Below are 13,805 nucleotides of genomic sequence, written 5' to 3'. Positions count from 1 at the left end.
TCTTATCACAAAAGACACAAAATACATTTCTCTCATTATCTTTGAGTAGGCTGTCCGTATTTTATTTTTTAAGCTCTAAGTTTTGTGATTCTTTTCTTGAAAACAACCAGGTTCCCCTCCATCAAGAGGCTAGTGTCATAACACAAAGACTCTCAACTTGAGAAATGACCCCAGTGTTCCATGGAGAGGTTTGATATTCTGGGAAGACAGGAAAGTCATTCATTCGCTCCAGCAGTTAGAGAACAGCCATTTATTTATTATATATGACACTAATTTAGATGCTCAGAAAGGGGGAGCTATGATCCACACATTTTATTTGCTTTTAATTTCATCCCATTAGAGTCTTAAATTTCTTTGCATAGTCAAGATGGTCAGGAAGCCCCTGAAGTTGACTGTGGCACTGAAAGGAAGACTACTTTCAGTTTGGCAACTGATCTGCTAGGTTACAAAGTGTAATCTTCCTTGAGGCACAAGAAGTGGTCCATTAACAAATCACTACAGCCACTAAGACCGTCCGTTCATACAGTTTATTTCACTAGACTGCAATTTTATACACAGTATGAAGAGGTTTCCTGATAGCACACATAGAGTTGACTTTCTGTACTGCTGAAGAACCACTTTTATTTTTTTTTTACATTATATCGTAATACCCTATCATTAAAACATTATTCAGTGAATTTTTTTCCAACTACATATAAATGGAGATTTACCACACACACGGTGCAAGAATGTCTTTATAACATATTTGGATCACAAAATGTGAATCTAAAATACATCACTGTAATTAGAACACTACTTTAAGATTACAATGCCCCATGTTGTATGAGCCAGATTTCATCACCCTCTGTATACATCACAAAGCAGTTTGGTGGGTATCTTCTTGGAGGACTGGCAGCAGCTTTAAACTATGATTTCAAAAGAAATCTTTATTTTGGAATCAAAATTTTGAATTTGAAAAACTTCTTCCTTTATGCGTTCCATATTCTCAGAATCAAAATGGGACATTAAAAAATTTATAGTCTCTAAAACAAGGAGAATAAATCCAACCCTCCTTTAGCTGAAAGGCTGGGGGTGTAATATTAGGTTTCGTAGAAACCTAAGGAAAGCACTGTATGGGAAATGGAAATTAGTTCAAAAGAAACATAACATTTCTTTAAAAGCTTCCTGGATTCCTCTGCCCACCCCCCACCTCTGTCACCACCTCTGTCAAACACAGAAAAGAATACTGCATTGCAAATCAAGATCTATTTCCATGAAATGATGTTCTAAAGAAAATGTATGTAAACAAGTCAGAGAGAAAGATTTCTTCATTTCCCCATTTTTGTGGAGTGAGGCAGTGGGATGGTATCAGTTAAATAAGATCTAAAACTTCTTAATCAAAGAACCACTTCATTATACACAAAACAGCTAGGGATAACTGGTGAAATTTTCTCATGTGTTTCCTTTTCTTTCCCCCAAAGTTTGAGAATGTTTGAAAGTTCAATAAATAGTAGAAAAATAATCCTTTACTTAGAAATTTTGAGATGCATCATTTAGAGCTTAACATGAGTTCCATACAGCAACTGTGGTATCTAGGTACCGCTAAGAAACCAGGTGAAATCTTCAAAGCACACATTTCTCTCTGCATGTGCCACGTTGCCAGTCTCCGCTGGAGCATATTTTTCTCTCTTCCAGTTAAGGAGAGCCAAATGTTTCGGGCTCCTCGGAACATTCCCCTGGCTCAGCTTAACCAAGGCTCCCAATGTTTCACTTGTAGGTTCCATCTCTGTTTAGAGGTTTGCTTCTGTTCATTCCGTTGGTATTATGGCAGGTTCATTAATCAGACGTATTTCCCCTCCATTTCACAACCAGCCTTGCATCTTCACAAATGTGATTCTGTCGTTGTTTCTCTTGTTTTGAAATGTATTAACAGGCAGGAAAACGAGTTAAACGACTCTAGACAGAGCACAGACACAAGTGGATTTGATGCTGGCTCTTTCTCCCTCCAGAACATTCCATATCTCCCAGATCTCATCTTCTGATGGAGGTGAGGAGGTTAGCATTCTGCGTCGACAGTGTGTACGGTCACGGCCGCCTGCAGGTGGTGGCTGTGATGCAGCGTGGGGTGGTGAAGGCGGTAGTGGTGGAACTTGTGACTTAGAAGGGCAGCAGTCTGAGGTGGGGTGTCCAACTCCAAGTCTTCATCGTGGTTTCCCACGTCCACCCCGGCCGACAAGGGGTCGTTGGTGCACGGAGGGTTTTCGCTGTCTTCCTGTGGGCTCATGGTGCTGTAACCTAGAAGATGAACACAACAAACAGGCAGCTGAGAGCTTCCAGATGCAGGGAGGAGACGTCACTGCAGATTTCTGGGGCACTGGGAGGCGCTCCTACCTTTGTGTTACATAAGTGTCAATGTTTGCAGACTGTCAGCAGACCTCGAAGTGACTTACTTTTAAAGAGATCTTTCGTTAGCTCTTGCCTTAAAGCAATTACACAATAAATACACAATCATTTTAGACAATATGAACAACAACCCTCTTCCCAAATGCCCAAACCAACGAAACCAAACCCAAAATCACCCCAATCCTTTCTGATCCATAGACCCCACAACTGACATTTGGGGAAATATCCTCCTACACTATTCCCTCAGATAAGATTAAAGCTATTTTTTATTTTTGAGGGGAAAAAACAAACAGCTTCAAGACAAAGATCCTAACAGGACTCAGATCAGTTGGGGGCTGGTGGGGGAAGCTGAGCTTCAAAATGCCTGAATGTGAGGCCACAGTAAGAACAAAAAACAGCTGCCACCATGGCAGCCCTGGTGTCATGTAATTCCTACGCACCAACAAGGCACATATTTTAACGTCCATTTTACAGGTGAGGGAAATGATGATCAGAGAGGTTAATGAACTTGCCTGAGTTCCAGTCCCTAACAAAACACTAACTCTGCATACATTCATAGCAACTAGCAAAAGAATCAGCTATTCTCTGTGTAAGCTGGTTCACTGTATTTAAAGATTAATTTCTTTTGGTATTCTAAGTAATACATGTTTCAAAAGAAAATGCCCTTGCTGATCAAAGGATTTCATTCCAAGAACCTTGGCATGTTTTTAAATATTGCAAAAAAAAAAAAATCCCCTTTAAGAATTTTGAGAAGTGACAGCTCATTAATATTTCCGCTGCATCTACAGTTAGCATCAATCAGCACTCACCCGTGGGTAGCGCTAGTCACATCCATGGCTGCAAAACTGACGTGCTTGCGTACTAACCAAGCAGGAATAGTTTGTGGTTGAAAATGTTATGCTTCGTGCAAAAATGAGAAAGGCAATTCTCAGTCCTCAATGAAATGTTGTTCAAACAACATAATTCTTTCAGTCCCACTCAACAATTATTTATCAGGCACCTACTATGTATAAGACACTGTGTTGGGCACTGCAGGAGACCCAGAGACGAAAACCTGATCTCTGCACAAGGAGCTGATATGCTAGTGCTTGAGAAATAAAACAAGTACAAGCATAGCTCAGTTCAATTATTCATTTATTGAAGACCATCAGGAGGCTGAAAGGAGAGACTATGAAACACAAATAAGAGATGTCCCTTTTCCTTAAGGATTTCACCACTGAGTAAGAGATACATATTTACAAAATTAGGCTTATTCTGGTGCAGATAATGGTAAGTGCTATAATGGAGGTTTAATTGAAATCCAGCAGAGGGCTTAACTAATTCTGGCTGGAGGACTGGGAAAGCATCACAGGAGGACTCATATTTTAGTTGGGCTTAAATGGATGAGTAGGAGTTTGGTGAAGTGGCTAGGAGTAAAGGAACAGACGAGTATGGCCAAGAGGTGTAGAAACACAAGACTATTTTTACACCATGTGGCTAGGATGAGTGCTAGCAGGTAGATGGAGGACAGACTTTAACTTATAAGGTTTTGAGCAGACCAGAAAAATAGCACAATCATTTCTGTATTTTAAAAAGAGAGTTCTGGAGTCCCTCCCATCAGGAAACTTACACAAGCCTCTTAGATAGCCTCATCCACCAGAGGGCAGACAACAGAAGCAAGAACTACAATCCTGCAGCCTGTGGAACAAAAACCACATTCACAGAAAGATAGACAAGATGAAAAGGCAGAGCGCTATGTACCAGTTGAAGGAACAAGATAAAACCCCATAAAAACAACTAAATGAAGTGGAGATAGGCAACCTTCCAGAAAAAGAATTCAGAATAATGATAGTGGAGATGATCCAGAACCTCGGAAAAAGAATGGAGGCAAAGATCGAGAAGATGCAAGAAATGTTTAACAAAGACCTAGAAGAATTAAGGTAACAAACAAACAGAGATGAACAATACAATAACTGAAATGAAAACTACACTAGAAGGAATCAATAGCAGAATAACTGAGGCAGAAGAACGGATAAGTGACCTGGAAGACAGAATGGTGGAATTCACTGCTGCTGAACAGAATAAAGAAAAAAGAATGAAAAGAAATGAAGACAGCCTAAGAGACCTCTGGGACAACATTAAATGCAACAACATTCACATTATAGGGGTCCCAGAAGGAGAAGAGAGAAAGGACCAGAGAAAATATTTGAAGAGATTACAGTCGAAAACTTCCCTAACATGGGAAAGGAAATAGCCACCCAAGTCCAGGAAGCACAGCGAGTCCCATACAGGATAAACCCAAGGAGAAACACGCCGAGACACACAGTAATCCAATTGGCAAAAATTAAAGACAAAGAAAAATTATTAAAAGCAGCAAGGGAAAAACGACAAATAATATACAAGGGAACTCCCATAAGGTTAACAGCTGATTTCTCAGCAGAAACTCTACAAGCCAGAAGGGAGTGGCATGATATACTTAAAGTGATGAAAGGGAAGAACCTACAACCAAGATCACTCTACCCGGCAAGGATCTTATTCAGATTCGATGGAGAAATCAAAAGCTTTACAGAAAAGCGAAAGCTAAGAGAATTCAGCACCACCAAACCAGCTCTACAACAAATCTTGTGGGAAACACAAGAGAAGAAAAGGACCTACAAAAACAAACCCAAAACAATGAAGAAAATGGTCATAGGAACATACATATCGATGACTACCTTAAACGTGAATGGATTAAATGCTCCAACCAAAAGACACAGGCTTGCTGAATGGATACAAAAACAAGACCCATATATATGCTGTCTACAAGAGACCCACTTCAGACCTAGGGACACATACTACACTGAAAGTGAGGGGATGGAAAAAGATATTCCATGCAAATGGAAATCAAAAGAAAGCTGGAGTAGCTATACTCATATCAGATAAAATAGACTTTAAAATAAAGAATGTTACAAGAGACAAGGAAGGACACTACGTAATGATCAAGGGATCAATCCAAGAAGAAGATATAACAATTATAAATACATATGCACCCAACACAGGAGCATCTCAATACATAAGGCAACTGCTAACAGCTATAAAAGAGGAAATCGACAGTAACACAATAATAGTGGGGGACTTTAACACCTCACTTACACCAATGGACAGATCATCCAAAATGAAAATAAAGAAACACAAGCTTTAAATGACACAATAGACCAGACAGATTTAATTGATATTTATAGGACATTCCATCCAAAAACAGCAGATTACACTTTCTTCTCAAGTGCACACAGAACATTCTCCAGGATAGATCACATCTTGGGTCACAAATCAAGCCTAAGTAAATTTAAGAAAACTGAAACCATATCAAGCATCTTTTCTGACCACAACGCTATGAGATTAGACATGAATTATAGGGAAAAAATGTAAAAAACACAAACACATGAGGCTAAACAATACGTTACTAAATAACCAAGAGCTCACTGAAGAAATCAAAGAGGAAATCAAAAAATACCTAGAGACAAATGACTATGAAAACACGACGATCAAAAACCTCTGGGATGCAGCAAAAGCAGTTCTAAGAGCGAAGTTTATAGCTATACAAGCCTACCTCAAGAAACCAGAAAAATCTCACGTAAACAATCTAAACTTACACCTAAAGGAACTAGAGAAAGAAGAACAAACAAAACCCAAAGACAGCAGAAGGAAAGCAATCATAAAGATGAGAGCAGAAATAAACGAAATAGAAACAAAGAAAACAATAGCAAAGATCAATAAAACTAAAAGCTGGTTCTTTGAGAAGATAAACAAAATTGATAAACCATTAGCCAGACTCATCAAGAAAAAGAGGGAGAGGAGGGGCTTCCCTGGTGGCTCAGTGGTTGACAGTCCGCCTGCCGATGCAGGGGACACGGGTTCGTGCCCCAGTCTGGGAGGATCCCACATGCCTCAGAGCAGCTGGGCCCGTGAGCCATGGCCACTGAGGCTGCACGTCCAGAGCCTGTGCTCCGCAATGGGAGAGGCCACAGCAGTGAGAGGCCCGTGTACCACAAAAAAAAAAACAACAAAAACAAACAAAAAAAACCCCAAGGAAACGTAAAAAGAAAAAGAGGGAGAGGACTCAAATCAATAAAATTAGAAATGAAAAAGGAGAAGTTACAACAGACACCGCAGAAATACAAAGCATCCTAAGAGGCTACCATAAGCAACTCTATGCCAATAAAATGAACAACCTGGAAAAAATGGACAAATTGTTAGAAAGGTATAATCTTCCAAGATTGAACCAGGAAGAAATAGAAAATATGAACAGACCAATCACAAGTAATGAAACTGAAACTGTGATTAAAAATCTTCCAAAAAACAAAAGTCCAAGACCAGATGGCTTCACAAGGTGAATTCTACCAAACACTTAGAGAAGAGCTAACACCCATCCTTCTCAATCTCTTACAAAAAATTGCAGAGGAAGGAACACTCCCAAACTTGTTCTATGAGGCCACCATCACCCTGATACCAAAACCAGACAAAGATACTACAAAAGAAGAAAATTACAGATCAATATCACTGATGAATAGAGATGCAAAAATCCTCAACAAAATACTAGCAAACAGAATCGAACAACACATTAAAAGGATCATACACCGTGATCAAGTGGGATTTATCCCAGGGATGCAAGGATTCTTCAGTACACGCAAATCAATCAATGTGATACACCATGTTAACAAACTGAAGAATAAAAACCATATGGTCATCTCAATAGATGCAGGAAAAGCTTTTGACAAAATTCAACACCCATTTATGATAAAAACTCTCCAGAAAGTGGGCATAGAGGGAACCTACCTGAACATAATAAAGGCCATATACGACAAACCCACAGCAAACATCATTCTCAATGGTGAAAAATTGAAACCATTTCCTTTAAGGTCAGGAATAAGACAAGGATGTCCACTCTCACCACTATTATTCAACATAGTTTTGGAAGTCCTAGCCATGGCAATCAGAGAAGAAAAAGAAATACAAATTGGAAAAGAAGAAGTAAAACTGTCACTGTTTGCAGATGACATGATACTATACATAGACAATCCTAAAAATGCCACCAGAAAACTACTAGAGCTAATCAATGCATTTGGTAAAGTTGCAGGATACAAAATTAATGCACAGAAATCTCTTGCATTCCTATACACTAATGATGAAAAATCTGAAAGAGAAATTAAGAAAACACTCCCATTTACCACTGCAACAAAAAGAATAAAATATCTAGGAATAAACCTACCTAGGGAGACAAAAGACCTGTATGCAGAAAACTATAAGACACTGATGAAAGAAATTAAAGATGACACCAACAGATGGAGAGATGTTCTTGGATTAGAAGAATCAATATTGTGAAAATGACTATACTACCCAAAGCAATCTACAGATTCAGTGCAATCTCTACCAAATTACCAATGGCACTTTTACAGAACTAGAACAAATAATCTTAAAATTTGTATGGAGACACAAAAGACCCTGAATAGCCAAAGCAGTCCTGAGGGAAAGAAATGGAGCTGGAGAAATCAGACTCCCTGACTTCAGACTATACTACAAAGCTACAGTAATCAAGACAATATGGTACTGGCACAAAAACAGAAACATAGATCAATGGAACAAGATAGAAAGCCCAGAGATAAACCCATGCACCTATGGTTAACTAATCTATGACAAAGGAGGCAAAGATATACAATGGAGAAAAGACAGTCTCTTCAATAAGTGGTGCTGGGAAAACTGGACAGCTACATGTAAAAGAATGAAATTAGAACACTCCCTAACACCATACACAAAAATAAACTCAAAATGGATTTGAGACCTAAATGTAAGACCGGACACTATCAAACTCTTAGAGGGGGCTTCCCTGGTGGCACAGTGGTTGAGAGTTTGCCTGCCAGTGCAGGGGACACGGGTTCGAGCCCTGGTCTGGGAGGATCCCACATGCCGCCGAGCAACTAGGCCCATGAGCCACAACTACTGAGCCTGCGCATCTCTAGCCTGTGCTCCGCAACAAGAGAGGCCACGATAGTGAGAGGCCCGTGCACCGTGATGAAGACTGCCCCTCACTTGCTGCAACTAGAGAAAGCCCTCGCACAGAAACGAACACCCAACACAGCCAAAAATTAAAAAAAATTAAAAAAAAATACTCTTAGAGGAACACATAGGAAGAACACTCTTTGACATAAATCACAGCAAGATCCTTTTTGATCCACCTCCTAGAGAAATGGAAATAAAAACAAAAATAAACAAATGGTACCTAATGAAACTTCAAAGCTTTTGCACAGCAAAGGAAACCATAAACAAGACGAAAAGACAATCCTCAGAATGGGAGAAGATATTTGCAAACGAATCAATGGACAAAGGATTAATCTCCAAACAGCTCATGCAGCTCAATATTAAAGAAACAAAAAACCGAATCCGAAAATGGGCAGAAGACCTAAATAGACATTTCTCCAAAGAAGACATACACATGGCCAAGAAGCACATGAAAAGCTGCTCAACATCACTAATTATTAGAGAAATGAAAATCAAAACTACAATGAGGTATCACCTCACACCAGTCAGAATGGCCATCATCAGAAAATCTACAAACAACAAATGTTGGGGAGGGTGTGGAGAAAAGGGAACCCTCTTGTACTGTTGCTGGGAATGTAAATTGATACAGCCACTATGGAGAACAGTAAGGAGGTTCCTTAAAAAACTAAAAATAGAATTACCATATGATCTAGCAATCCCTCTACTGGGCATATACCCAGAGAAAACCATAATTCAAAAAGACACATGCACCCCAATGTTCATTGCAGCACTATTTGCGATAGCCAGGTCATGGAAGCAACCTAAATGTCCATCGAGAGACGAATGGATAAGGAAGTTGTGGTACGTACATATAACGGAATATTACTCAGCCATAAAAAGGAACGAAATTGAGTCATTTGTTGAGACGTGGATGGATCTAGAGACTGTCATACAGAGTGAAGTAAGGCAGAAAGAGTAAAACAAATATCGTATATTAACGCATGTATGTGGAACCTAGAAAAATGGTACAGATGAGCCGGTTTGCAGGGCAGAAGTTGAGACACAGATGTAGAGAACAAACGTATGGACACCAAGGGCGGAAAGCTGCAGGGGGTGGTGGTGGTGGTGTGATGAATTGGGTGATTGGGATTGACATGTATATACTGATGTGTATAAAATTGATGACTAATAAGAACTTGCTGTATTAAAAAAAAAAAAAAAGAGTTCTGGTACTTCCCTGGTGGTGCAGTGGTTAAGAATCTGCCTGCCAATGCAGGGAACGTGGGCTCGATCCCTGGTCCAGGAAGATCCCACATGTCGTGGAGCAACTGAGCCCGTGCGCCACAACTACTGAGCCTGCGCTCTAGAGCCAGCGAGCCACAAATACTGAAGCCCGCGTGTTGCAACTACTGAAGCCCACGTGCCCAGAGCCCGTGCTCCACAAGAAGAGAAGCCACCGCAATGAGAAGCCCGTGCACTGCAAGGAACAGTAGCCCCCGCTCGCCGCAACTAGAGAAAGCCTGCACACAATGAAGATCCAACGCAGCCAAAAATAAATAAATAAATTTACATATAAAAAAGGAGAGAGAGTTCTGGTGGCAGTTTGGTGGCTGAATAAAAAGGAGAGAGAGGGAGGCAGTTAGGAGGTTATTGCAATAGCCCAGCTGAGAGTTGTTGAATTAAAACTATGGGATTGGACAGACAGCTCTGGGGTGGAAACAGTAGTAGTTCATCAGCAATTTGATGTGGGGGGCTGGGGGGTGAGGGGTGGTTAAAGAGGACTGCAACTTACAGTCAGGATGATAAGAGAGGGTGGCTCCGAGATCCTGAGTCTCAGGGAAGGAAACGAATTTTGTTTTTGCACGTCTTGATTTTGAGAGTCTGTGAATAACATATGTAGAGATACCCAGCCAGAAAAAAAGGCACGTTGACCATAAATCAGGACAGAAGAAGGAGAGTTCGTTGTTGTGTGTCCATCATTATTGAGTGCCCTCTTGGTGCCAGATGCCAGGCTAGAGGTTCAACGGAAAAAGGGGTAATGTGAGGCCCCAGCTTCTGAAAAGCCCACAGTCAAGAAGGGGAAACACAGGTGCGAAACCAGAGGCATTACAAAGGAATACCAAAGCTGATGAACTTGGCTTAGGATCCTAGAGGAAGTGACACTTAAGGTGGCCGTCACGGGAGAGAGGGGTTCACTAGGTAAAGAAAGGGGTGGAAGGTACTTCAGGCAGGGAGATGAGCATATTCAAAGACCAGAAGACTGAAAGGCTCCATGGATTTGAGAAATGGGGAAAAGCTTCACGTGTAGGAGAAAAGAGCAAGAGATGAGGCTGGACAGGCAGGCTGAGACCAGACCAGGAAGGCTGGTCAAAGGGCAGGGGGAAGGTAGATGGCAATAACATAACGTGTGCTTTAAGATGATCCCTTGTGGCAATGAGGAGGCTGACCACAAGGAAGGAGGGATCTGAGGCTCAGAGGACAGGGGACTGAGCATTGGCCCGAGAAGACGGCAAGGCCGTGAAGTGGGACATTAGCCGTGTTTAAGTGGAGCGAGTGGCTGTTCAAGTTCAGGGAAGGGCTGGCTCTGGTGACCAAATGGACTTCCTGGTGAAGATGCCAAGAGGGTTAATATCCTTGAAGTTTCTAGGTTCAGATGCTGGAGGAATAGTGATGATTTTACCCAAGATTAAGAGATCAGGAGCCAGAACAAGATTCTCAGCTTCAGTAGTGCTAAGTCTAGAATGTAATGTAGGCTTTAAAACCTCAGTTACAAATGTTCTACACACAAGAGACTAAAGCACTAGAAAACACATTTTAGCAAAATCTCAGTGTCTGTGTCAATTATTTTTAGCCAACCTTTAGTGCTAGGCTGTCTTCATCTTGCCTCCTGGATGCCTTCCTGACTCTGCTCATTTACAAGCACCCATCGGAACTGACAGCTGATTTTCACATTCCTGGTGTAAAATTCATAGTGGTCCTTCTGCCTGCCTCACCCTCCCACCTTCCCTTATCTTGCTATTGTGATTCACGTTATGTTTGAAGGTCTTTTCTGGGAAACCTTCCCAACCAACATCCACCCCACCCAGTCATACCAACCTATAGGGGTTCTGGTGACTCTTCTGTGAGTTTAAGCGGTAATCTGTGCACATCCCTATCTTAGATTTTACCATATTACAAAAAAATATAGGGCTGTCTTGTCCATTAGCAAACTCTTTCTTAAAGTACGAGGACTTACGCCTTACACAAAGTATGCGCTTAAAAAAAAAAATCACATAATTTTTTCAGCCATCTGTGGTTCTGTCTGGTGTGACATTTTACCAGTCTCATCTAATAATGAAGATATTCTAGGATTCACTGGGCCCTGCCTGGAGTTCTGACTTAGAGTCCAGGGGTGCTCTGAACCTGGCTGGTCCCAGGCCCAGGTGGGTGGTGACCTTGCAGCCGTTCCCAAGGCAACTTGGGGGCAGCCCCGTTTCTCCTGGGGCTTTCTGATGAGAATCCCAGCAGGGACCCCTCCGAAGGGAACCCCTCTGGGGCAATTCTGTTTTATTTCCTCAGTGGGACACTACTGCTCAACCCCTCTGTAACTTACTCAGGCTTCCTCTTATCTCAGTAATTCATGGAAATCTGGAGGGAGGGAGTAGCATGTTTCAGAGAAGCAGGAGAAAGCCAAACACATGCTCTCACTTAGCAAATTAACTGAGCGTTTACTCAGTGCCAGGCAATTCTGTGCAGTGCTGGGAACAGTGATGCATAAGACAGACACGGTCTCTGACTCATGCAGGAAGCAGCACCATTTAAGACACAGAGGACATTTACAAATACTTTCAAAGAAAGACTTCTTTACTATCCAAAGGTGCATACAGAGAAATTCCTGCAAAGCCAATTTCAAGGCGAAACAGGCTTCAGGAAGGAGGCCTGGCATCCATAAGGAACAGAAGAGTCAAATTAGGCTTTTGCTCTTTGTCATTCTGCTAATGTATTTATCTGACGGTTCTTAAGAAAACCCTCTTGATGGCAAGGGCTGTTAGGTCCCTCTGGGGACTCACTCACCCCTTTGTGGTCATCACCCCTTTGTGGTCACAGTGAGTAACTGCAGGAGAATATCTCTGCACTTCTAAAAAATGGTTTCGTGGTGCACTATGTAATTTTTGACCAGATTTTCAAGGTTCAGCATTTGCGTTTTAAGTCTTTTGGAATTTACTTCGCTAGGGGTAAAATTCCCTTTCACAAAGAAAAAAAAAGTTGCTTAACGTACATTTGTAATGTTTCTAATGAGATGGTAACTAAAACACAGATTCACAAGGAACAAATACATACTGGTGATTTTTAACTTAAAAATAAGCCAATTGATTAGTTAGAATATGATATTTTCAAGAGAAATAATGGGAAAGCAGAGTGTAACAGTTAATAGTCAAGTGCTGGAAAACAATCATTCTACATGGTGTCAGAACGTCGATAAAAATGATTCTACTTTTCAGAAACCATTCTTACTTTGAGTAGTTTTCTTTTAAGAAACAAAAATTAAAAATTAGGTTCTTTTAAAATACAAAACTCTGTTGGCCACATGAAATATTTCTAGTTAAAAATGCAGCCTGGAGTCTCCAAGTTTAGGTTGGTAACATTTAGTTTTAATTCTGGGAATATAACCACTCTGAACCATACCATGAAAGTCTGGTCTGTTCCATACTTATATATTTATATATTTTATTCTTCTGAGGTTTCCTTTTGTGCGTGTCCCCTCTCCCCCCAGGGTCTTACATGATTTACTTGCAGATAAAAGTGAACTCTCTCCCCATCTTCTTCTTTGTTCCACTTCTTTAAGGAAGCTGTCATATTCAGCCTTTTATCAGTCTTGTGAATACATGCACGCATTTACAGTTTCTTGCTGGATTATCAATTCCTTGAGGGCAGAGTGGGTATGGAGGTGAGGTCAGCTCTGAGCTCATGCCTGCCATGTGTTATCTCACTTCATCCTCACGACAACCTTACCCAGGAGGAATTTCTAAACCCGTTTTAATTATTAGGAAACTGAGGTCCACGTAGCTTCACTAAGGTCTCACTACCTGGAAAGAAGGGGAGAGGTGGGATTCCAAGTGAATTCTGCTTGACCTGTCTTATAAGCTCTTCTATACCATGCTGCCTGGCAGAAATAAGGCCCATCCCGCTCCCTTCCCCAACTCCTTCCTCTCTGCCAAGCAAACAGCAGATGCCCGCCTGATACCTTCACCAAATAAGAGAATACACGCTTGAGCAAGTCGTGTGCCACAAAAGAACTAGATCAGATTTCCGGGTTTAACGTGTACCTATGGTTTATCCTCTAGGTACCACAGGGACATTAGCTTGATGCCACCACTTTCAGTGACCCACCATACAGGTTCAGGGATATGACAACACTCGGTTAAATGCTGCTGACTTTGTGGTGCATT

At 41.1% G+C, this 13,805-nt stretch overlaps 1 protein-coding gene across 3 annotated transcripts in view; it reads right to left on the bottom strand.

The window, feature by feature from the left end:
- The window catches only part of CACHD1 (cache domain containing 1), a 233,408-nt gene that overhangs the window by 16,668 nt on the left and 202,935 nt on the right, over window positions 1-13,805 (bottom strand). For 2 of the 3 annotated variants that reach the window (XM_032605238.1, XM_032605247.1), the window contains one exon: window positions 513-2,274. The exons of the other annotated variant lie outside the window; for it this stretch is intronic. In XM_032605238.1, the coding sequence (XP_032461129.1) occupies window positions 2,036-2,274 (239 nt within the window). In that variant the 3' untranslated portion in view covers window positions 513-2,035. Of the gene's footprint in view, window positions 1-512; window positions 2,275-13,805 lie in introns of those variants that run through there. 3 annotated transcript variants of the gene reach the window in all.

Source organism: Phocoena sinus, chromosome 1 (assembly GCF_008692025.1).
Source record: "Phocoena sinus isolate mPhoSin1 chromosome 1, mPhoSin1.pri, whole genome shotgun sequence".
Taxonomy (NCBI): Eukaryota; Metazoa; Chordata; class Mammalia; order Artiodactyla; family Phocoenidae; genus Phocoena; species Phocoena sinus.
The sequence above is the reverse complement of the archived record's forward strand: the minus strand, read 5'-3'. Positions and strand labels throughout refer to the sequence as shown.